This window comes from Coptis chinensis, chromosome 5, assembly GCF_015680905.1.
Source record: "Coptis chinensis isolate HL-2020 chromosome 5, ASM1568090v1, whole genome shotgun sequence".
In the NCBI taxonomy this organism is placed as follows: Eukaryota; Viridiplantae; Streptophyta; class Magnoliopsida; order Ranunculales; family Ranunculaceae; genus Coptis; species Coptis chinensis.
In genome coordinates, this window is record NC_141460.1 from 86395023 (window position 1) to 86419166 (window position 24144).

Genomic DNA, 24144 nt, shown 5'->3' on the forward strand with positions numbered 1-24144 from the left:
ACTTTTCCTATTGGGGAGAGTTTAATGAAGCCAATTGGAGGAGAAAACTCTATTTTAATGGAAATAGTTGTTGTATAAGGTTTTCACAAGTTTTTTCTCCATGTTAAGCTCCAAAATAGCTAATGTGGAGAAAGAACTAATGATTAAGACGATCATTTAAATATAAATATATCTTATATATTTTTTCTTCATACTAGTTGAGTCTAATATAGAGATAGAAAATATCTTTTAGGAATCAATAGTTACACATTTACTTTGGTTTGTCTATAAATAAAAATAAATATAAAGACTTACAAGTGTTACATATTTTTAAATGGATGATTCAACTCTAATGGTGAAGTTGAACCTTTCCCATATCTTTCACTCTTAAAGTTTCAATTGCTTTACAAGTTTGTGTTTTAAAATCTCAAAAATCAAACAACCTAAATTTCTCTCTCTTCCTCCAATTCTCTTTTTCTTTTTTTGAAGAATTTCCAATTTGTTCAAAAGAAAAAGACCCCAAACCTCACTAAAATCAATGAATCAACCAACAAGTTCGCCACCATATTTTTTTTCTTCTTCTTTGTTGTTCAATCAATTGAGCTATCGAGCGTAATGAAGTGAGCTGAAAAACTTACTGTAATATAGGATCATCTACTCAAGAAAAAAATAAGAACATTTTTAGTAAAATTGTGGTAAAATAATACCTACTCTACCACTAATAAAAAATAACTTATTAACCAATTCAAATGACCGATTGAAGAATAAGAAGGTTAAAACTAGTAATGTCAAGTTAATGTAACGATGCAAAGACTTAATCAAGTTTAAGATTCTTAGAGACTTGATCAAGTTCAAGAATAGGAAGACTTATTTGGTTTTTTTTTTTATATAAAAAATCTTATTATTGTTTGATATGCAGTTGTTCAAAAATAAGAAGGCTTATTTCGTTTTTTTTTTTATAAAAAATCTTATTATTGTTTGATATGCAGTTTGATACTTGTAATTGAAGATGGAGGCATGTTACATGGCTACATGGGTGTTTGGCATTGATGATTTGTGAGTGAGAGGTAAAATAGGTGGTAGTATGAAATATGAACAAATGAACTGTTGATTGCAAGGGGAAAGGAGAGGGCATAATAGGAAGGAAAAAAACTCAAAATGGTACTAATTTTGTAACTAGTTTTGTTTAGTTGGCTGAACACGTGTCATGCCTCTATTGGACTGAAAACAAACTGAGCATTACCAAAATTGAAGCAAAAGTGGACTCGTGCTAGAGGGACTCGATATCTCAACTCCCTAGCTACACACCAAAAATTACAGACAGCTATAGTTTTCTTATGGTGATTGGTGATTTAGTGGCCGCTGGCCAGAGTAGCAACAGGTGTGACGGGCCCAAGTTGAAGTGAAAGTGTGAACTGGGAAAGATGTCACAGGGTGACCATGCAGCTAGAAAAGCGGTAATGAAGCACTTGGGAATGAGTTTGAGAGAGACTTTAGAGAGAAGACGTGTGGGGCAGATGGTGGGCTAATTGTGGGCTTTCAAAGTTTGATGAGTATAACTTTCTGTTTTCTTCAAAAGGATACCTCCATTGAGCCTACACCCATATAACTCTGTCCAGTTAACAACACAACACCTTAGATCTGTAGACAGTTTTAAGTTGGAAACTACCCATTTACAGTTCTGTCGTACTCCTGACGTCCAGAAGTATGGACAATTGGGCATCTTATCGATTGTGTCCTGTCGATGAGTTTTCTCATTATTGTGAATACTAGCATGTGTCCTATGCTACGCATCAGTTCGCCAAGTTGTAAAGAATTAAAATGAAAATTGTTAAAAAAACTAAAGAGAAACAATTTTTTGTGAATCTCTCATTAAGAAAAGAGAAACAATTTTCTAAAAATGGAGAAGATATACAATTCCTATACATAAATTTTAGCTTTTAAATTAAGAAGACTATTCTACAATTATTGAAAAAGGAGGTGGCTCAACTTTAATAGAGATCAGGGAGCCAATTGTAATTATTAATAAATAGGAGAGATGTAATTTAAATAAACGTAGGGAGGTGGTTCTAAAATCTTAAAATTAAGAGATTAGAAATACACTGTTCGGTTGAGAAGTGTGGTTCCTACAAACCCGGCTATCATATAGTGTAGAAATTTATTATAATAATAAAAATATTATTATTGTTATTATCATCAATATTTTTTCTGGTATATTTGTCCATAATTGTCCGTCCAAAACTGGGAATCTAAAAAATTATGATATATTTGGATTTTGGTGCTCATTTTTATCCATCTCATAAACTCAATTTGCATATGAAGTGGGTAGAGATTAGAGTATGAATTTCTAGCAGCCAAAGAAGGCCGTAGTAACAAAAAAATAAACAATAATAGTCGTAGTAGTTATATGAACACTTATACTATACTAAGAGCATCTCTAGGTGGTGGTAGTATACTCTTCAAATTTGAAGAATATGGTCGCAAATTTTGACCAACTCTAGGTGGTCACAAATATCGACCGAAAATGCAATTGTAGGCCCTACCATGCGCGACATTACCACTGTCGCCCCCAAAGTTAAAAAAAACTCACGCGACATTCCCACTGTCGCACCAAATTGAAAAAGTAAAAAAAAATAACTTGCGCGCCAATACCACTGGCGCGTGGTGCTGGTCAAAGTCAAAAAAACTTGGAGCACCATTTGTACTGGCGCGCGACATTACTATTGTCGCTCTGCATCCGCATTCAAATTGTCAAATTTGCAAACAAGAATGTGAACAAGCAGGTGATGCGACCATGAATAAGGCCACCTAGAGATGGAATTCCGATAAATTCGAATTTTTTCTTCAAATATGAAGAAAATGACAGGTTATACTACCACCTAGAGATGCTCTAACACTTACACTGGGTACACTTATAATACAGCGGAAAACTGTGTCGTCGTGTTTTTTACAGGACATGAAAGGTAGGGGTGTACATAAAACCGGTTGAACCGATAAAACCGACCGAACCAAACTAATTGGTTTCAAGTCGGTTATATTTATGAGTCGGTTCGGTTCGGTTAAGTATATTTGAAAACCGATAAGATCGTTTCAATTATCGATTTAGTCTCAAACTCGATCTGAACCGACCCGTTATATATAATATATATTAGAATATATATTTTATTGATTTAATTTAAAAATATGTAAAACTGGTTAGTTCGGTTCGGTTAATATTAGTTAAACGTAACCTAGTCGGTTCGGATATCGATTCTGCTAAAAATTAGTTTGATTCAATTAGTATAACACAACCGGTTTGGTTCGGTTCGGTTCCAAAAAAATATAAATCTATAGGATTAGTTCAGTTGTCGATTTAGACCCAAATCCAATCGAACCAACCCGTACACACCCCTAATCAAAAGGGTAGATAAGGGCCTATATGCCATATATCCCCTGCAAGAGGTCGCAAGACGTCGGCTGTCGGGCTCAAAGTATGTTTGGTATATACACAATTAAACATATGAATTGTATTACATCTCTCTTTTAAAGAACGCGCTCTCACCTACAGTTTTTTTTTTTCATACATCATTTTTTCGTTTTCCGGATTTTGCCATCGTCAAACACTATTATTACAACCCATGCCATCCAAAATTTTGACAATTTCATCGGAAACTCCGAACAAATTTTACACTATTATTACAACCCATGCCACATCCTATGCCATCCAAAATTCCAACAATTCTATCCGAAAGTTCGACAATTTCATTAGAAATTCTGGACAAATTTTCATAATATATATTTTTTTTATCCCAACAAATTTAACATATTTAGTCTAAATCAGTGAGTTAGTAACATAGTTAGCAATTCGTAATACGACAAAAATTTGATACGGAAAATATTCGAATAAAATTCGAGCTTGATAAGAATTTATTTTTTCAATTCGGATTAAAAAAAATGGAAACGACAAAAGTTCTAGTTTGTAAGTAATTCGAGTATAATACAAAGCTAAAAATAAAAAAAATACGATAAAATTTGACAACATATTCAGCAAATTTATAATGAAAATACGAATAATTTGCGAATTAATGATTTCTTACCGAATTAACGAATTATTCCATATCATTGATAAATACGATATTTTTAAACATTTTTCGAATTAAACAAATAATTTGTTGAATTGCTAACTATGTTTAGTAGGACCTCTTTATATCTAGAGCAACAAATTAGGTTGGGAATTCAAATTTGAATTTTGGAATTATAATTTTTTATTAACCCGATTGATTTCGGTTTTAGATAGATAGCATAAAAGAAGTGTGAAAAACAACATACGCATTGCGATTATCGAGCGTGCCAAGGGCCAAGAATGCTAGTGATACTAAAGAAATGACCAGTTGACAACAACAGCCTCAGGATTTAATATTGTGATCAAAGATATGCCCATTTAATATTGTCAAGTAAAACTGATTATTCCAGGTTTCCAGTAATGCTTCTGTTTGTCTTTTGCTTCTAGATAAGTATTGCACAATCACCTTCAGAATCTCTTGGAAATATCATTCTGCTATGTCCTGTTAAACAAGTATTAAAATTTAAATGATATTTTTCTACTCTTTTCCACCATTCAAAAACTGTTCTAAAATTCCAAAGAGGACAGACTGACAGAGTATCCAACTTGAAAGCCGCCCCACATTTAAGGAAAAAATATATTTATAGTGGACCCCTAACCTATGCAACATTGTTTCTGTGTGAGTGTAATGCCCCACCACTTTTAGGAGCAGATCTAAGTATCTTTTTTTGGGATAAAAGTTCTATATCTAACTATCTAAGTTTTTCCCTTATACAAGTATATACAACTGAAAACTCAGTTCAAGATGGACTAGTTCAAAACCCAAAGTAGTAGTTGGGGGTGATTATACCCCATGCTCTTTAAAAGTTGCTATGTTTTTGGTCCTACAAAGACAATCATACACCATATAATATCTTCTTCGAAATTACCTTGTGATCATTGCCCAAATTCCGAAAACAAGAAATTCACCCAACTCAAAAGTTCATTAAGTAACTACCTCACTAAACAAACTTCGATTTTTCTTAGAAGATTTACGGTTTGTTAGAACTTCGATTTCTATGCAACTTGTTTTATTATTATAAATGACAATGCAATTTTGTTTAATTGATACATTGCCAAAGAGCCATTTGAATTATTCTCTAAGTGCATCGCGCATAATCTGCATGGATAATGGTTATAAACGAACAAATATTCAAAAGAAATTGTATGCAAACAACTAATGAATATGCTAAAATCCACTTGGTTTTATTGACACGGAGATCTTAACATAATAAGAATATTAATGAGACTGATGTCGAGAAGAAGAGGTGCCCCGTGCCCGAACTGCATATATAACAAAAACTTATGGGTTCAAAACTTATTTATATATGCAAGTTAATTTGTACCTTAATAATAAGCAATGGTGACTCTATACATAAAAAACTTGTTCGGGTGATTGGTCATAAAGGTGTCCAATGAACCATGTGACAGACTGACACGGACAGGTCGTTTAATGTGGATCAGCCCACTCGGATACTTGGGTTCAGATGTTTTTTTTTGGGTAAAGTGGTGGGAACATTTTCTTCCACAAATAGCTCTCAGAAATTATAAGCTCTCATATGTTTTTATGGCTTCAATTTGAAGAGGTGATAGTGTGGTAGGTGAGGGGGCTAGGGAGGCTGTGTTAAAAAATTTACGGAAAAAATGATTATGGAGATAATGATAAATTTCGGGCCCAAAAAGATGATATGTTTTGAATATTGATGGAACAAGTTTAAAGAGTTTGGAAGACATAGATAATGGTATACGATCGATTCTTGTTACTTAGAAGCCTCGAAGTGGATTAATCAATACTTTAATGCTGAAAACAAGTCAGAGACATCAGGCATGTCCGGTGATAAAAAATTTCACTTCCTAAATTCTTGATAGACCAAACTATATATGAAATTATGAATGTAAGTGCTGAGAAAGTTCACATAAATATTCTGAGACTACTCCCTCAAATGATTGAATCCATAGAAACATGAATCTAAAGATCCCTTTTGGTAAACAATATTTACAATTAACATTTGCATTTTTCTTTAATTACATAGGGCATTGCTGTTGACAGCTTATTGACATAAAAAGTACAAATAGTAAGATGAGAAGACAGTTACTGTTTAACAAGAGGCCTTGTATTGTTCCAAAGCCATTGACGAGGAGAGCCTTCTTCAAGCAGCGGAGAAACCTGCAAAAACACGTTGACAAGAAAATTGATGGTAAAGGCATTTGTGTTTGTGAAGAAACAAATCATATTGTCAAGGCCTGCATCATTAATTCTTTTCTTTGGTGGACATACTTTGTCCAACTAGTGACCAAATGCTAAAGAGCTACAACAGAAGCATAGAATCATCCTAGTAGAAGAAGTTTTTCTTGTGATGGCAACCAGAAAGCTTCAAATGACGTTAATCTTGGAAATCCACAAAATTGTCTTTTCTTGTGACCTTGGCGCTCGCTTTACAGGAGTAGCTCATTGGTATTGTTCCATCTTTACATCAGATTTTCAACTTGCCATAAGCCTTTTATATTTCCACTAATGATTTAATGGATTTCTATGTTAAGGAGACTAATAGACCTCCGACTATTACAACAAACTTTAGGGTCTCTCATTATTAATCTATTCATGTACTAACTGAACACTAATACTACTCTAAACATTTAAGCTGAGACCCATGTCATTAAACCTTCAACTGCTTTATCAAAACCTCAGAAAAAGCAGAAAACAAAGGAAACAGTTCCAGGTCATTGGAAGAAACGAACATTCCATGTCATTTGTAAGGATCGAACTCAGTGGTCAAATGCAAGTGAATATCATTGCCCCACATTAAGTTAGGCTCTTACATGGAATTCTTAAAATAATAAACCCCAGGCTTCACCCCGCATTAGACAACTCATAAGATAAGGATTCAGCTGAACCAACCTTTTCCCAAACTTGTGAATGGTATTCGTTAAGCCAATCAACCTCGGCAGTGGATAACAAGGATAAGTCAACCAGTTTACTCTGCAAGAAAAATCAAGGACAAAGAAATTAATCAAAGGCATTCCAGTTGGCCCAAACCATCAGATTAACATTGAGATGAAACATAACATGCAGCTAATCTTAGCATCATAATCACTGGAAATAATAGCATATCATGCAGCTATCACGAACCGTTCTATATTTGCACAACTAAGAAACATTCAGGGTAAAGTATATACAAATGCAAAGAACTGTCAGCTTCTCTTCTGTTGGAAATACTGACGAATTGATGAGTCACTGAATGATGCATCAATGACTACACCATATTCGTATCTAACTTTCACTATCCTTCGCAATCCCCTCCCCCCCATATTGATGTGTCACCTATATTACATGGTATGGCATGGGATGATAATTGGAATATTACTTATCTCATAGGTAAAATAGATTATGGTGCTGGTGGTTTCGAACCCAGGTCAATAGCTCCAAGAACTTTTCTGACTATGCTCGCTATACAATTGGTATATTTATCTTAATAAAACTTAAAAAACAATTGATCTATTTATGCAGTATCACTTTGACTAATCTCCAGATCAGGAATATGAAAAGCACAAAGGGGAGTAAAGCGGAAATTCTATTCAGCATGGTTTATATAGATTATCGTTTGAGAATTAAGATTAACCCAGAAACAGACACTGCCTTCACATGAAAAAGTTTTAATAAAATTTCAAACCATACCTGAATAGGGACATAAGTCAGCTTCTCAAATCCCAAATATCCAATTCCACCATATCGATTGGGTGTGTTCGCCTCTTTCACGAAAAGAAGATTCTGCAGCATAAAGATTGAGACATAAAATATTTGCAACTAGCTGAAGAGAAAATACAGACGACAGAGTGCTGTCCGTGACTGTGATTGTGAGTGCGGTGTTTGGAAAACATGGATAAGAGCTCCACTTTAGAACCCACTGTGTTACACTAACATGACATTTACATCTAAAAGTTCGTGGTCACAAGTATGTCTTCCATAGTGGGCCATGGAACATGAGATTAAACAATGACAAGTACTTATAAAGCACATGGTATCCCTAAATGTTCGAGATAGACAATATTGGAAATTGATTCTGCGTATAATCTCCTTGCTCACTAATGAGCTCAGAAGGCACTTATTTCAACAGGTGCATCTGCGAATATATGGAAATTGATTCTGCGTATAATCTCCTTGCTCACTAATGAGCTCAGAAGGCACTTATTTCAACAGGTGCATCTGCGAATATAATAGTACACGTTATGTCTTTACCTCAATCCTAATGCCAAAAGAATGGTCTTCATAATAGCCAGGTTCATTGCTAACAACCATACCCTTTTGCAAAGGTGTCATATTTCCAAAACGGAAGCTAATGCTTTGAGGGCCTTCATGGACATTTAAGCCAGCTCCTACACCATGGCCAGTGCCTGACAACAGACAAGGGGAAAAAATAGATACTACTGTTTTAAAAAGAATAAGTTATAAACAAAAATTGCAAAAAGCACATGGAAGTCCAAAAAGAATACCATGGCGATAATCAAGTCCAATCTTCCATAAGAAAGAACGGGCAAAAGCATCTAGTACAAAACCAGGAGTATTTTCGGGAAAAACAGCTTGATCAAGAGCTATGTGACCCTGTCATTGTAACTCAAAAGAATGGATTGTTTGATCAATATACTCTCTTTAAAAGGACCAAGTAAAAGGCTTTTTCTGAAAAAGGTTTACTTTAATATGGTGCAGACATACAATTTCAAGAATCAGGAAAAACATGATTAGGGCCTTGAGGTGTAAATAGAATGTGCTATATTTTCTAAATAATCATAAACGTTAAATGATGCAATCCATACCACAACACAAATATTGCCCGTGAACCCGTGACCATCTGCCTAGCTTATTTCCTCACATCAAAGTTATTCTACACAAACCATTTAATTTATCTCAACTAGTAATGTTAGAGACATTGCACCTGTAACACTCGGGTGAAACATTCTTTCTGCCATGAAGTTGGTTCTCCGAAATGTACTGTCCTTGTTACGTCAGTTGTACCATCAACATATTGAGCGCCACTGTCTAATAAGAACAGTTTCTTATCATTGACAACACTACAGCTCTCTGGCTCTGGTTTGTAGTGTATGATGGCTCCATTTGCACCGGAACCTGAAAAGGTATCAACCACGGTCAACAAAATTTGAAGCTAACTAAACCGACTCCAGAAAATTTCACTGTACTGGTAAACCAGATTACACTGTTGTCAACAAATTATTTCATTCTAAATAATGTACATTAAGAGTGGTAATATCAGTGACCAAATCATGGATTGACTATTTAGACCAGAATTGGGAAGATCTGTATCCCTATAGTTCAGCATTCACACTCTTCCTAGTCCATATTTTCCATCCATTCTTTTCACTCTTTCCTCTCCTGTGATATCAGAAGTCTAAAAACTTCAAATCCCAGGTCTCAAGTCTATAGACTACAGCTGCAGCTATGCAAAACATCTAAAATTGATGGCTTATTTGCACTAAGATTTCTTGCACTATATGGATGCAAAAAGAAGCCACTGGCTTTGTAAAAACAGGATAAACAATTGGACACATTAACATTGTGACACTACAAATATGTTGGTCGTATGAAATTATCATAGAGAGACTCCATATTTCAACTTAAAACCATGAAACACTTGCGTACCACTTATAGTGTCAAAGCTTGTATCCAGAAAACCATATTGTTTCGCACGGAATTCAAGAAGTTTGTCGGCAACTTCTACTTCTGTTAATACCACATTTTCATGGATTTCCTCTTCCAGCCAAGCCCAAAATTGTGAGAGAGCAGCTGCATCCCTACAAATGAAATATAATACCTTATACTCATGTTGTTAAGATTCTCCATATTTTTTGTACACGTTCAAATCATGGTTCAAAACATCCTAAATATTAGTCAGATACATCTCTCTTTTGTCAATACGATACCTACAGATATATAAGAGAGACATGCTAAACCTTTTCCGGGATAAGAATCTCTTTTAATAGGAGTGAGCTGTGTGCATGAACCATGGTTCAAACCAGGATCATATATATCACATTCACAAAAAGGTATTATGTACCTCAAGTGTGAACTCTGCATCCCTTCCAGTTCAGCTTTGTTTTTCACTGCCTTGGCCATAGAGATGGGGGAAATTCTGTACACTGCAGAGGGATGTGCAATCCGACCATTTGGCCCTTCAAGTGCTCCACTTTTGTTCTTACTTAAAAGTTTTGCAAGATATTTATCACAAGCAGATCTGTAGGTGTTGACAATTGCGGCATTCACAGATGAAGTATCCAACCAGAGCTGTACACCTTTGGCTGCTAACCTAAATATTATGAACCTTTAGAACAGATTTGCAATGAATTGAATCCCTGTGTATGCTTACATATAGATAATCATGCTTAAATGAGCAAATGTATAATTTTGATAAGCAGGAGCATTCGTAGCTTATTAATCACTTAACTAATACATTTTAAAGTAAGCATATGCTTCAACCAAGGAAATTGTTTACATTGCAGACACTTCAATAAATCAAGATTACTGAATCCTGCATGAAAAACATTACAAGTCCTGGGCCATACGACCTCTCAGTAAGAATTGCTGCAATTATTTTCCTTCCCTCTTTAGAACATATTTGCAAAGAATCAAACATTGTTTTGCTTTACTATCGTCAGAAAAACAGCAGACTAACCAATACATTAAATTTCATCCTTAAACATCTTTGTCCATTGTACATCATCATACAATCTTATAACCAAGGACTATGCACATAGACATTTAAACAAATTAATTAAAGCACTTCATGGGCCAAGTTTATTGCACTTGGCCCATTCATCTTATGGTAAAAGTTCATGTAGCAATTATTTTTCTTTCAAACATTTTTGTTTTAATTATTTATTGTCACCACTAAAACTGTGTCCATTGGTTAGACCCATGGTTTTCATCCTTTAACAACCTACTTATACAACCTCCTTTAACTAATCCATTAAATTTCATCCTTAAAACATCTTTGTCCAATGTACGTCATCATCAGCAGAGACATTTAAACAAATAATTAAAGCATTTCTTTCATGGGCCAAATTTATTGCACTTGGCCATTCATTTTATGGTAAAAGTTCATATAGCAATTATTTTTCTTTCAAACATTTTTTGTTTTTAATTATTTGTATTGTCACCAATCAAACAGTGTGCTTTAACAACCTACTTATACTAACTAAAATTGCCATAAAAATAAAAACTATACTTAGTAAAATGACAATAGCCAGGGAAGAAGATAATATGACCTAGTCCTATACCAGTAAAGTAAAATTCAAACTTAACAGAAAAAAAAATAAAAAGGTAAAAAAAAAAAAAAAAAGAAGATACCTATCTATTTCGGAGAGAATCGATTCATACGGTCTCAACTCTACTCCTGAGTCCTTCAAGTGAGTCATCACCTCTGGGGTAACTTTAGAATTGTCAATAAACAATTTGGCTCCAGCAGTCTCCACAATTAAGTATGCATACATCACCGGTGAATGAGGAATGTCATTTCCTCTCTACAACCAATGATTAAAGGCATCTTTAGAGTATTCAACTTAAATACATACACACCATAATCGAGAAAACCCGACAAAAAGAAAACTTGAATATTCAACAGGAGGGCATACATACACAGAAAAAAGACATATCTTACAAAGAAGCCTGTTTATTTGTCATAACTAATGCTTCCAATGTGGTTATAAATACTATGAAGTACCATAGAAGCCACTAAGCTTTCTAATGGTTACTAATTTCATATCTCTAGAAGTATATGCAAGCTAGAGGATATTTGAATTAAGTAAAACTTACCAAGTTCAACAACCAGGCAATTTCATCAAGCATGGAGACAACTATAGCTGACGAACCAACTTCAAAGAGCTTAGATCTTAGAGACGACAATTTTGATGAAACATCCACACCAGCATATTTGAGGTCATGTAGTCTAACTGGTTCCATTGGAGGTTTTGGTCTTGATTCTTTCCAGATTTCATCCACAAGATTAACATTGTGTAGATAAACCAATTCATGATCCTTCTTAGAAATTTCGCCTTTCAGTTCATCTGCTGCATCAGAAGAAAAGAGAAACTGCGCCCTTCAAAATATCAAAGAATTATGAAATCAAGACCGTGGCAGTACCATAAAGATTAAAAGAAAAGAAGAAAGGACGTGAAGATTGAACATAAGTAGAAAACGAACAATTGATGATAACTCTGTTGGTTTTCCTGTATCACACTTCCCTTTTTAGGTGATCGGTGAAAAAATAACTAACAAAAGAGGGAATGTAGGAAAGAAAGAATTAAGAATTAGCAACACACGACACAGAAGTGCGACGACAATGACTTGGAGGGGGACAAGTCCTTCAAAGTCACAGATTGGTAAGCCATTCATCAATTTCTTTTTCCGTCTGATTAGTACTTTTAACGAATTCAAAAGAGTCAAGATGGACGAGTTTCTTTCCATACATTCAAGCATTGTATTTGTGTTTTTTCCGTATAATTGTTTTGTGGACAAAACTAAGATAAACAGAACCAAGGGCACAATAGAACTCACAGGATCAATGCCAACTCTGCAACCAGGAGCCAAAACATCATTAAGCCATTCACTAGTTGTAGGAACACCATAATTGCCCGCTCGCATAAGAATCCAACTAGGGCTTAACTGCTTCTCCGCCTAGGTGATATGACAAGTACAAAACAAGTTAAAACATGCTACAAAAGATTCAAACACTAACCACGACCAATATTACGAATATAATAAGTGACTTCAAACCTGAAGGAAATAACGCCCATCAGTCCACAAAGCTGCTTTATCCTTTGTGACAACAGCAGTGCCAGAGCTACCAGTAAACCCCGATATATATGCCCTTCGCATGAAACATTCGGCAATAAACTCACTCTGTATATCAAAATCCAATCCAAATGAATACAAAAATCAATTCTTTATACTAAAAACATCAAAGCCCACTTATAAATACAGCATCATATGAACTCAAAACAAAGTTACAATAGCAAAAAAAAAAAAAGTCAAACCTGATGGGCATCTTGAGAAGGGACAATATAAGCATCAATACCAATTCCAGGCTTAGAAAAAAGTTCTCTTATAGCACGAAGCTTCTCTTCGGGCTTCTTTGTATCTACAAGACGGGGTTTTTTCTCTGAAGAAGAAGGTTGTGCAGTAACTCCAGTGCAGTTTCTCACAATGAAAAGAGTTTGCTGACTGGTTTTGAGTTTTGCTAAAAAGGGAATTGAGAATGAAAAGAGATGAAAGCAACGACGACGTGTGTTTGAAGAATAATAAGGAGATGATGACAGTGTTTTTGGGTAATAATGCATAGAAGCCATTGTTTTGCGTGGCACTCAAAAACACAAGTTGATAAGAGAGATTCCCTCATTTTTTCTGGTCTACAGTCCACATTACTACTCTACTGGGTTCATGGGTCCATGGGCTTCCGGCCCAGCCCATGGTGTACTACCCAGATACCCAGATACCCAGAGGCCAGAGATCAGGTCAGGAAGTGAGAAATGTTGTCATAAAGCTTTTTTATTTTTTTGGTATATGTTGTGATAAAGCTTAGTGGGGGATTTCTAGCAATGAATATAGATATGTATAATTTCTAGCAATGGGGGATTTCTCAAATAAATTGTTGTAGTAATTGTTTTGTTAACTTACTATACAAAGATGAAAGACCAATGTATCAGTGAATAAGGACTGGGCTCACACCTCATGCAAACATTTCATAAAATTCTCAAATTCTGAAACAGAAACAGCTGCTTGATTACATGCAATTGAATTAGAAGGATACATCTTATCCCTGCCTTATTTCTTACAACTCTCCACGTGTGCTTATAAATATAGAAGGATTGTGGTTACAAAAAATGTATATTGTGAACTAAGTTGGAAGTGATTGCCAATGTTCACTGCATCTGATGAAAATGATGAATTTTGCGTGCAGGATATTATTGAGAAATATTGACAAGTATTTTTTGAGAATTATTTCGACAACCGCTCAACTAATTTTGAATAAGAGAAGCCAGATTAAGATCAGTATCTTCTTTGGCCCGAGCATCTAATGGATCTTCACCAATATAAAGATCTAAAACAGCGCGACACAAGAGATTGCTCTGGATGTTCCCAAGCTCTTTCCCATCAACTGCAAAAAGAAATAAAGATGTAACCAAGTATTATATAGAAACCTCAGTGTTGTTATAGCATTGTAAAGAAACTCAACGAGTCTGATTCATCACAGAACAAAAACTTGTCATGATTATCTCAAGTGAATTCTTGTACTTTCTCTTGATCTGCAATAACCTTGCTCTCATCAAATTGTAGAGAGTCTAGCAGTCAGAAAGGAGCAGATACTGGCACATTCCCGTTTACCTATGTTTGCCTTCTTATCCATGTTTGGTTATTGGAGCACAAGAAGATATGAAGTAAGAGAAGAGTAGCCTAAGGTTATCCGAGTTCCATTAGCCAGTATGGCATTGACAGGTGAAGAAACTTAATTTCGTAGACAAATGTGGAGACTTATGATAGTATCGGCATTGCTTGTACTATCTGCCATGCTGGCACAGGTCACTTTTTAGTTTGCTCATTGGCCTACTGATTTCATGGATAACATCAGCTTATTTCAAGTCTCAATGCACAAAACATAAATCGGTGGTAAATGAGAGGTAGAAATATACATCGCTTTTAACAGTTCGAATTCTAAGTGTATTATCCAGATGTTATCAAAGTTGGCACTTTAGGTTTATCCAACAAAAAGTGAAAGACAGGAAACTGAAAATACTCAAAATGTAGCACTATGTGACAATGAGAAGAAAAACATAAGTATAATAATTGGAAACATTGTGCCTCATTTTGAATGCTTAACAAGTCCAAAATAGAATAAAGTGTCTTACTGGTTGTCCGAAGTATATGACCATGTTCCCTTGAAAGATGAATTACAGATCCCCGTGGTAGCTTGACGTCATCGTTAAATAGAGAAGTGAACCTACAACGAAAGCATCAAATTAGAGATTAGCTGAAACAGTGGGAAGAAAAATAGGAAAGTCTGCAGTTTCAATCTGTAATGTATTTGCTCACTATCCTGTTGAGAAATACTGAACAGACTACTAGATAGTAGAGGATATGATCTATGAAGACGGGAGGTGCAAATGAAGGGCTGATCAGGATGTGACGCAATTAAGGACAGTCCAACGAAGGCATATACAGAAAGAACAAGGCAAGCCAGTCAACTCTAAGTACAACAATGCCTAAGAGAAACAAAAACTCAGAGAAGCAAATTAAGAAATAACCTTAATGATAGTTTAAGAATATTATGGTATGTGCCAAGCTAGAGAAGACATTTACCTCTGAAGTAATTCTTTATTATCTCCGCCTAGTTTTTTAAGTCTGCTTCCTATGGATTCTTCAAAGGCACTTCTCACGGAACGAATGCTTAATCTCCCATATACAATCTGAAGCCTAACTGTCATGCATATATCCTTGTCCATAATATCCTCGTGAAAATCTTTGTTTTCTTTCAGTTCAGAAACTGATAGTGCACCATATTTCTCACCCAACATATTCTTTACATCACTATCATCAGCATAAACACCTGTCCGAAGAAGAAAAGTTATTGAAAGATAGAATTTAACTGGCTGAGCTAGAGTTGATGTGTCAGCACTTCGGAGGTACTAAGACCGTATCAATATATCATATTTCACAAGTAATTGAGTTTTACAACTCATTTTGATTGACTATAATAATTACTGATCAGCTAAGGAAATATAGTCAAGAGGGAAGCAAGGGTCATGGATAACAACTCGAAAGGTAGCCAAAATCCACAGAGTCCTGGTTTCTTGGACCTGGTAGCCACATTATTCCTCTACATTACAGACTAAGAATCAAGGTCCTGGTTTCTAAGGCTAGTCGGGAATTGTGCAAAATTTTCTGGTAAACTAATTATTGCGCATAACTCAACTTAGAAGCTATGTGTCATATTCTTCTTCTCCGTTTATCCAAGTACTATATCCTCGTTAAGCTATCAATGAGCAATGCTACCACACATCTATACATCAAAATAAATATTCTCACAACTTACTAAAAAAATTCAGCTCAGCAAAGACTAAAAAAGTGAAATAAGCACAAAATTCCACCAATACTACATTTGGGTCTGTCAGCATTTCAATACTTTCTCTTTCTAATGCATCAAGTTAAATTCTTTCTCAGTTTCCATAACTATACTATGCAGTACAACACATTCAACATCAAATATACCCAAAACAAGACAAAAAAGAGTGAAATTTACAAACCGAAAGCGTAAACATCGACATTCTTCAACCCGAAAACGCTTTTTCTCCTCAACCCAATTGCAAGAAGCCTTTGAGTATCATTCAAAGTGGAAGGAAAAGAAGTACCAGTCTTAGAATCAACAACATTTTCAGAAGAAGAAGTATCAGCTAATGAAAGAGAGCCCCAGAGTGGTAAAGAAGATGATGATGGTTTATAATGTGAAAGGAAGAAGTCTAGTGCGTTTTGAGTAAAGGGGTCTTTTTGGTTTTTTATTTTATGTGAAATGGTAACACCAAGTCCTATACCAACACCAACAACTGCTGCAACAGAAGCAACTGTTGAGAATGATCTTGAGGAAGGGTGTTTTTGGGGGTTGTTTGGAAACTTTGTTGGCTGAGAAAACAAGAATGATGGGAAACGCAATGAAACCATTTTTTTTTTTCTTGTGTTCTAAGATCGAAGTGTGACAGAGAAATGTTGCAGAAGTGAGCTGTGTACTGTTTGTTCAATTCAATATAAATGGTTATGGGGGTGCCCATGAAGGTGGTTGTGGTTGGTTGTCCAATAATAAGAACACCAACTTCCAACTTGAGCCCAATCCAACAATTGTTTTTTGTGTTATAGGGCCTGTTTGGCAGCATGCTTTGGGTAGCATGTATAATGTATAAGACCCCTTATAACGTGTTTAGTTGTTTGGTCCAGTCCATTTTCAGAATATGGACCACAATTTATGAATAAGGAGAACATAAATGGCCCGGGAACAAGGATTATATTATCTCTTGGAAAAGGTAAGATAACGATATTCATTCAACTTAATCACGCGAAAAAAAAAAAAAAAAAAAAAAAAAAAACACAAGAACTTGTATAAGAAAGCCTTCTTCTTCACCCATTCTATGACTTCTTCTTCTCCACCGTCTCCATTCCGATCTCAACCGACCACCACAAAAATGTCACTTCCTCCGTTTTAAGTTCTAACTCCTACTATTTTTTTTTTTTATGTATTTGAAAAAACAAAAAACCAAAGCATTACCACAAATAGAATTTGGGTATTCAAAGAAGAACCATCTTTACAATTTCCTCATTTTTATATTTTCAATCTTCTCTCTGTTTTCACAATCTAGTGGAGTGCTTTTGAATTATCAATTTTTTTTGTTGGAACTCAAGTAATAGGGAGATAATGTTGAAATTATGTTGAATTGAAGTTTGGTTGTCATTTTAAAATTACTAATCCAAGTTATCATTCGGTTGATTTGTAGTTATTTTTTTTGAAAAATTTGATATTATTTTCATTCAATTTGGAGAATTTGATAAAAAAAAAACAAAAAAAAAATGAAGAACAGTACCAGACAAATCTGAAGGACCAAACAGTCTCCAAACTGATTACTTTTGGGGTATCGTCAGGTACTACAGAATTTCACGATGCCAAACATAGCCTATCTCTTGGAAAAGGTAAGATAACGATATTCATTCAACTTAATCACTGTTGAATATTGCCAAACATAGTGTAGTAGTGTTTGTTAATAATGGTCCCACTGTCCCAGCTTCAAGCCGGCGGATCAAAATATTGCTTATCCAATTTTCTACAGTATACTGACTCACTGAAAAATAGTTTGAATGCTCACTTGTAATGATGGAATACGACACCTGACTTTACTGAACAAACGTATAGTAGTGGCAATTAAGACTAGTAACCCCCCTGGAGAATCCTGCATCCGCCGACAACGAGCATACGTTTGTTCATTACAAGTGAGCATTCAAACTATTTTTCATTGTTTTGGAAGATTGGTTGAACCGATAAAGATTAAGAGTTAGCCAATTGTGGCATATAATTAAGTGTTGCTATGATAGTAGTGTTTGTTAATAATGGTCCCACTGTCCCAGCTTCAAGCCGGCGGATCAAAATATTGCTTATCCAATTTTCTACAGTATACTGACTCACTGAAAAATAGTTTGAATGCTCACTTGTAATGATGGTATACGACACCTGACTTTACTGAACAAATGTATGCTCGTTGTGGGCGGATGCAGGATTCTCCACGGGGGGCAACTAGTCTTAATTGTCACTATAAATAAGACTAGTAACCCCATGTATTCTCTAAAATTCATGGATAAGCTGGCTAAAAGATTAAAGAATATTGGTTATCTAATGCAACAAGAAAGCAAAAACAATGACTGAATGACTGGATGGTTCCCTCCCACTCTCTCACACTTTGGAGGAGATTCCAATAAAACTATATAGTCGTTACCTTCGGAGTACTCTATGCCGCAGGTATAAATAGTGTTATGAACCGCCTTTACTTGGTCTCCCACTCTCCTTATTGTAAAATAATCCAGGAAGCTAGAATGACATCTCAGCTGGCAACTCTTATCGGCCTATCTTCCCCACATAGTTGCAATGCATCCGAGCTTTTGCTTCCCTCAACGATTACAGTATCCTACTCTGGTACATTCTATGGTAATTTTGCTTCACAAAGTTTATATATTAAGTCACATTGTGCGTATACGCATGATACGAGCACTTCTTTCAATTGTTTTGCAATACTTATTATCTTTTAGTTATAATTATTTTAAGAAAACGGATTTATGATTTTTATCTGAGCCATTACATAGACCTATTTAGCTTCAGTTTCCACAATTAGTGCATTACTTTATATTGACTGCAGTAGACACTAAATACTAAGGCACAACGTATTTCATTGAAACTTACGAATTTATCCGCTCATATTTACCTTTCTTGATCAACAATGTGGAAGTGATTCTTGTTTTGAACTTTCACTTGCACTGTTTCGCTGTTACTGGGAAACAATGGCTACTACAATGACTAGCCTTTGGTCAGATTTGACTGCTCCATTAGGTTCTAAGCATTCTAGTGCAATGGCCAGCGCAAAGAGGCAGGCAGGTTAAAATGGCACACGTTGATAGCAAATAAAGTATATGCTGGTCCCCTAGCGAAGTTTAGTCATTGGAAGTGATTACCAAAACTTGCTTGTCGATGCTTCTGCTGATTGCTTTCTAAACAGCAAGTGTCGCACCTATGCAAACTAGCATATTAGAGATTAGATATTGCAGTGCTTCAATTTAGATTAAGCAATGCAAACACAAATTCTATTCAAATGTGGTCGGAAAACATAGTACATTAGCACGTCAAACTTCCAGGAAGATATGAAGGAATTCGCTTCTCTAGCTAAGAAAGTTGGTTTCGTTTTTCAGGTACTTTCAAAGTGGCTTCAAGGAGAAGTGCAAAGATAAATTTTCATAGAAGATGTATTCGAGGTAAAAAAATCGACTACTTCACAGTTCACGTACATGTCTTAGTGAGCATGCAGCACAGCCATGTCTGCTGCCGACAGGGAGTTGGACGCCCCCAGAAGCTCCCTCCAGTTTATACGTTCTCATATCAATATATATGTGCTATATATACTCCCCTAATCTTGGTATTTTAACATCTACAGGACAAGAAATAAAAAGATTATAAATACGAAAAGATAAACAATTGAAGCACTTGGAAAATTCAAAAGATTGGTTAGATTGATCACTTAATAATACTTAAAGTTTGATGTCTTCTTTTTAATGAAAAAAAGTATTCTAAATGCTATAGTAATGTGGACAAATTATTTTGCAATGGAGGCGTACGCCTCAGTATGCCTCACACTACTAAGGCGTACGCATGCTTCAGGAACGCCTCAGCGCTTCATGAATGCCTCACACATTGAAGCGCAGGCTTCCAGTGTAAAAGTGCCTCGCTCAATGCTTCTAGGGCGCTTTAGGTCCGCCTCGCCTCGAGGCGCACCTCAAGGCATGTGCCTGAGTCCAAACCTTATAATTAACGCCAATTATTTCCTTGCAAGAGCGAATTTGCCATCTTGGACAGAAGGATGAGATGTTTATAGGTTTTCTTGTTATTCTAAGAAGGCTTTAAAATTATTCTTTTATGATAATGCAACTTGCATTAGATCATACAGAGGACAAGTGAACTCGTAAATACATTCATGTGTGCATACATCATATGCGTTTTAAATTTACGTACATTGAAGTTGATCTCAATCTTGTGGATCATATTCATATGGATTGAGGTACTTTTAATTTTAGAGTGTGTCATATCACCACATGAAGACATATGAGCACCAGTATGTATAGTAGTTGTTTAGATATGATCATATGACCAACTAACATATGCACTAAATGCCACCATTTCAGGTTTATCACATTATGAGCTACCAGTCACAGAATGGCCAGAGAAGATTTTAAAAGCAAACGAAGATTATGAAGGAAACCTACATGTATAGTAATTAGTTCAATACTCAAAATGACATGATTTTAAATCTTCTTTATGGTAATACTAAAGTAATGCCTTCGTTGAAGGTTTCTAAGTTGAACAAGATTAACCAACGAATGGAGGTCATTAAAGCAAACTTGCAATCCATCAGTGATGGAGAACTAAGTATCTCAGCCTATGACACAGCATGGGTTGCATTAGTCGAAGACATCCATGGAAATGGTGCTCCTCAATTTCCATCTAGCCTTGAATGGATTGTCAACAATCAACTACCTGATGGTTCATGGGGTGATCATTATTTTTTCTCTCCTTACGACCGATTAAGTTGCACTCTGGCTTGTGTAGTTGCACTAAAAACATGGCACATGTACCCAGATGGAGTTCAGAAAGGTGATGAGAAATGATTCAATTTCAGCTTAGCTTCAATTCCTTTAATTATGTATACTAAGTAACTTTCCTAGTTCTTAATTCCTTGCTTGTATCTTTTGACAGGAATGTCTTTTCTTCAAAAAAATCTGCACAAACTCAAAGACGAAGATCCTGAGCACATGCCAAGTGGCTATGAAGTTAGATTTCCTCGTCTCCTTGAAATGGCGAAGAAGTTAGGATTGGAAATTATGAAGGATGATACCGTTTTGCAAGACTTATATGCAAGAAGGGAGGTAAAGCTGAAAAGGTAAAACTTCATTTACGTACTTCCACGTTCGATAGGTAGTACAAGTCTCAGCAGTAAAAGGCTAGGTTCGCACATAGAACCTACACTCAGCTCCAAGCCTCCAACACCTAGCTAGCACTTGCGCCTTTAACATCATAGTTATAGCTTATAAGTGTGTTAAGCTGATATTTACAGATTTTATTTACATGCATTTGTGTGTAAGGTAGGATTCCAATGGAAATTCTGCACAGTGTGCCAACAACACTGCTATATAGTTTGGAAGGAATGCCTCATGATCTGGACTGGGAAAAACTTCTCAAGCTGCAACATCCAAATGGTTCATTCTTATGTTCGACGTCTGCTACAGCATACGCCCTTATGCAGACGAAGGATGAAAAATGCTTGAAATATCTCACGAATATTGTTAGCAGGTTCAATGGAGGAGGTAAAATAAAATGTTTTGTTTTTTTGTTTAGTATAGTGAATGTTCTTCTGCGCTACTTAATGGTTACAAACAAAATGCTCATTTTGAGTTTTTGACCTTGTAGTACCACATACATACCCAACTGACTTATTCGAGCGTCTATGGGTTGTCGATCGCTTGGAGCGCCTAGGGGTTTCAAGATACTTTAAGTCAGAAATCAATGACTTCCTTGACTATGTCCATGGGTATGGTAATTTAAATTAGAATTAAATCTATCAAACAGAAAATTATCATATATCATATTTGAATTGTTGTATTTTTCTCGAGGCTCTGCCTTTTCTAACACTAGCATTTGTCAGATACTGGACACCCAATGGGATCAGTTGGTCTAGAGATACAGTTGAACTTGACATCGATGATACATCAATGGGTTTTAGGATGTTACGTTTACATGGTTATGAAGTTGGGGCTAGTAAGTTGGCAATCCCATTTCGCAAAGTATTTAAAATCAATCTTAGGTTATCCGTGTGTGCTATTAACTTGAGTTTTCTCTCAGATGCATTTAAACATTTTGAGAAAGAAGGTCAATTTTTTTGTTTCATTGGACAAATGAACCAAGGAGTTACAGAAATGTTAAGCTTGTACAGAGCATCTCAGGTATTGTTTCCTGGTGAAAATATTCTTGAAGAAGCAATGAAGTTTGCCTCTAAATTTCTCAGAGAGAAACAAGATCTAGGACAAGTTGTAGACAGATGGATAGTCTCAAAGGACTTAAAGGGAGAGGTAATCTAGAGATATAATTTCATGCCTTTTTTATGGGTGGTTTGAAGATGATGTATTTTGCCAATAACCAAAATAAGCTCATATTATTAGGTACAATATGCTCTGGATGTTCCATGGTGTGCAAGTCTGCCTCGTATAGAGACAAGGTACTACATTGACCAGTATGGTGGAGACGATGATGTCTGGATCGGAAAAGTGCTATACAGGTAAGCACATGTACTCGTGTAAAATGTAACGATAGATGGATTTGGAAGGAGAATATAGTGGGGGAAAGGCTTTTAATTTGCAATGTACAGAAACTGCAGCATGCCTGGCCATAGTAGTTTTTCAGCACAATCAATGAATCAAACAACCTTATGTTGAAAAGATTTAACATGAATCATATTGATGAAGGATGTACAACGTGAGCAACAACCTCTACCTTGACTTAGCAAAGTTGGATTATGATCACTGCCAAAAGATGCATCAGCTGGAGTGGATTGATATGGAAAGGTATGTGGAATTAGTATTATTTCTTAACTCTTACAAAAATTAATCCTATTTATTGACATAAAAAATCACCATATTCTTCGTGCAGGTGGTATAAGGAGTTCAACCTGAAAGATTTTGGTCTCAGTGAAGATAGCCTACTGAAAGCCTACTTTTTGGCAATGTCAAATATATATGAACCAGACAGAGCAATTGAGAGACTTGCCTGGGCACAAACAACAGCCTTAATAGAAGCCGTATCCTTCTACTTTGAGGCAATCACCATCAAACAAAAGAGAGCTTTCATCCAAGCGTTTAACAATAGTATCGAGCATATTATTAACGGGTACATTATCAATTCAACATTGAACCACAACTTTTTCATATGTCTATTTGGTTAAGAATAGTTCTTGGAGAAAATTAAAATGTTGCAAATGCAGGAGATTGGGTTTCAAAGAGACTAGAAATGAACTTGCAGAGGCTATACTTACTACCTTGAGTGATATCTCATCAAAAGTTCTAGAGGTCTACGAAAAAGAAGTGCACCACAGCCTAAAACACGCTGTAAGTGCACACTGTTTAATACTACTTCAATGCATCTCTTAATTAAAGGACTTGGGCGCATATATAGGCCTTAAAGTAGATATCATTTTTGGTTGCAGTGGAATACATGGTTGCATAATTGGCAAGACAAACACCTCATCCCAAACAATGAAGCAGAGCTCTTAGTAAACACTATAAACTTATGCGCTGGCCACTCCCTCTCATTAGACCTCGTTTCTCAACCGGAGTACATGCATCTGACCAACCTAACCAATAACATCTGCAACCGCATTCGTCAACAAACACAAAACTCCAACATCAAGGAAGAACAAGCCATCATCAACAAACCAACAGAATCAGTAGAGCTTGAAATGCAAAAGCTTGTCCAACATGTCATCAAGAGGAACAACAACGAAATTGCTCAGGACATCAAACAAACTTTTTTAACTGTTGCAAAGAGCTACAACTACATTGCTCACTGTGATCCTACCACCATAGACCTCCACATTTCCAAAGTACTATTTGACACAGTCCTTTGATTGCACATTATATGTACAAATAGTTTTTCTGGAAATCAAAGTTTCCTACTAGTTTCTTGTCGGCACAAATATCTGAAATATCAAACATATATCACGGCATTTCGTCCGGC

The 24144-nt window shown here is 35.7% G+C and overlaps 3 protein-coding genes across 7 annotated transcripts; 1 reads left to right on the plus strand and 2 right to left on the minus strand.

Annotated features, from left to right (window-relative positions):
* Nucleotides 1–5928: 5928 nt before the first annotated feature.
* On the minus strand, nt 5929–13460 carry LOC147499652 (Metallopeptidase M24 family protein). The gene is made up of 13 exons (XM_086561450.1): nt 13103–13460; nt 12843–12968; nt 12624–12743; nt 11883–12158; nt 11418–11590; nt 10129–10377; nt 9714–9865; nt 8992–9182; nt 8552–8660; nt 8298–8452; nt 7737–7829; nt 6960–7040; nt 5929–6227 (listed from the first exon to the last, which is right to left on the minus strand). The coding sequence occupies exons 1-13, from the start codon at nt 13412–13414 to the stop codon at nt 6153–6155; spliced, it is 2112 nt and encodes a 703-aa protein (XP_086417576.1). The 5' UTR covers nt 13415–13460; the 3' UTR covers nt 5929–6152.
* Nucleotides 13461–13767: 307 nt separating this feature from the next.
* On the minus strand, nt 13768–16974 carry FAP1 (Chalcone-flavanone isomerase family protein). Of its 2 annotated transcripts, none has more exons than XM_086561451.1 (4): nt 16367–16974; nt 15423–15669; nt 14972–15063; nt 13768–14223 (listed from the first exon to the last, which is right to left on the minus strand). In XM_086561451.1, the coding sequence occupies exons 1-4, from the start codon at nt 16776–16778 to the stop codon at nt 14084–14086; spliced, it is 891 nt and encodes a 296-aa protein (XP_086417577.1). In that variant the 5' UTR covers nt 16779–16974; the 3' UTR covers nt 13768–14083. The 2 variants fall into 2 exon arrangements, with proteins under 2 accessions (XP_086417577.1, XP_086417578.1); XM_086561452.1 differs by having other exon boundaries at nt 16472–16896.
* A 607-nt stretch (nt 16975–17581) lies between these two features.
* LOC147499654 (ent-copalyl diphosphate synthase 1-like) lies at nt 17582–24105 on the plus strand. Of its 4 annotated transcripts, none has more exons than XM_086561455.1 (15): nt 17582–17795; nt 18681–18801; nt 19557–19619; nt 20544–20626; nt 20709–21012; nt 21115–21298; nt 21505–21722; nt 21826–21946; nt 22061–22173; nt 22258–22484; nt 22575–22690; nt 22878–22976; nt 23062–23298; nt 23393–23516; nt 23615–24105. In XM_086561455.1, exons 1-15 carry the CDS (start codon nt 17766–17768, stop codon nt 24032–24034), a joined length of 2460 nt encoding a protein of 819 aa, XP_086417581.1. In that variant the 5' UTR covers nt 17582–17765; the 3' UTR covers nt 24035–24105. The 4 variants fall into 4 exon arrangements, with proteins under 4 accessions (XP_086417581.1, XP_086417582.1, XP_086417580.1 ...); XM_086561456.1 differs by lacking the exon at nt 17582–17795 and adding an exon at nt 18210–18615; XM_086561454.1 differs by lacking the exon at nt 17582–17795 and having other exon boundaries at nt 18210–18801; nt 20718–21012.
* Nucleotides 24106–24144: the final 39 nt, after the last annotated feature.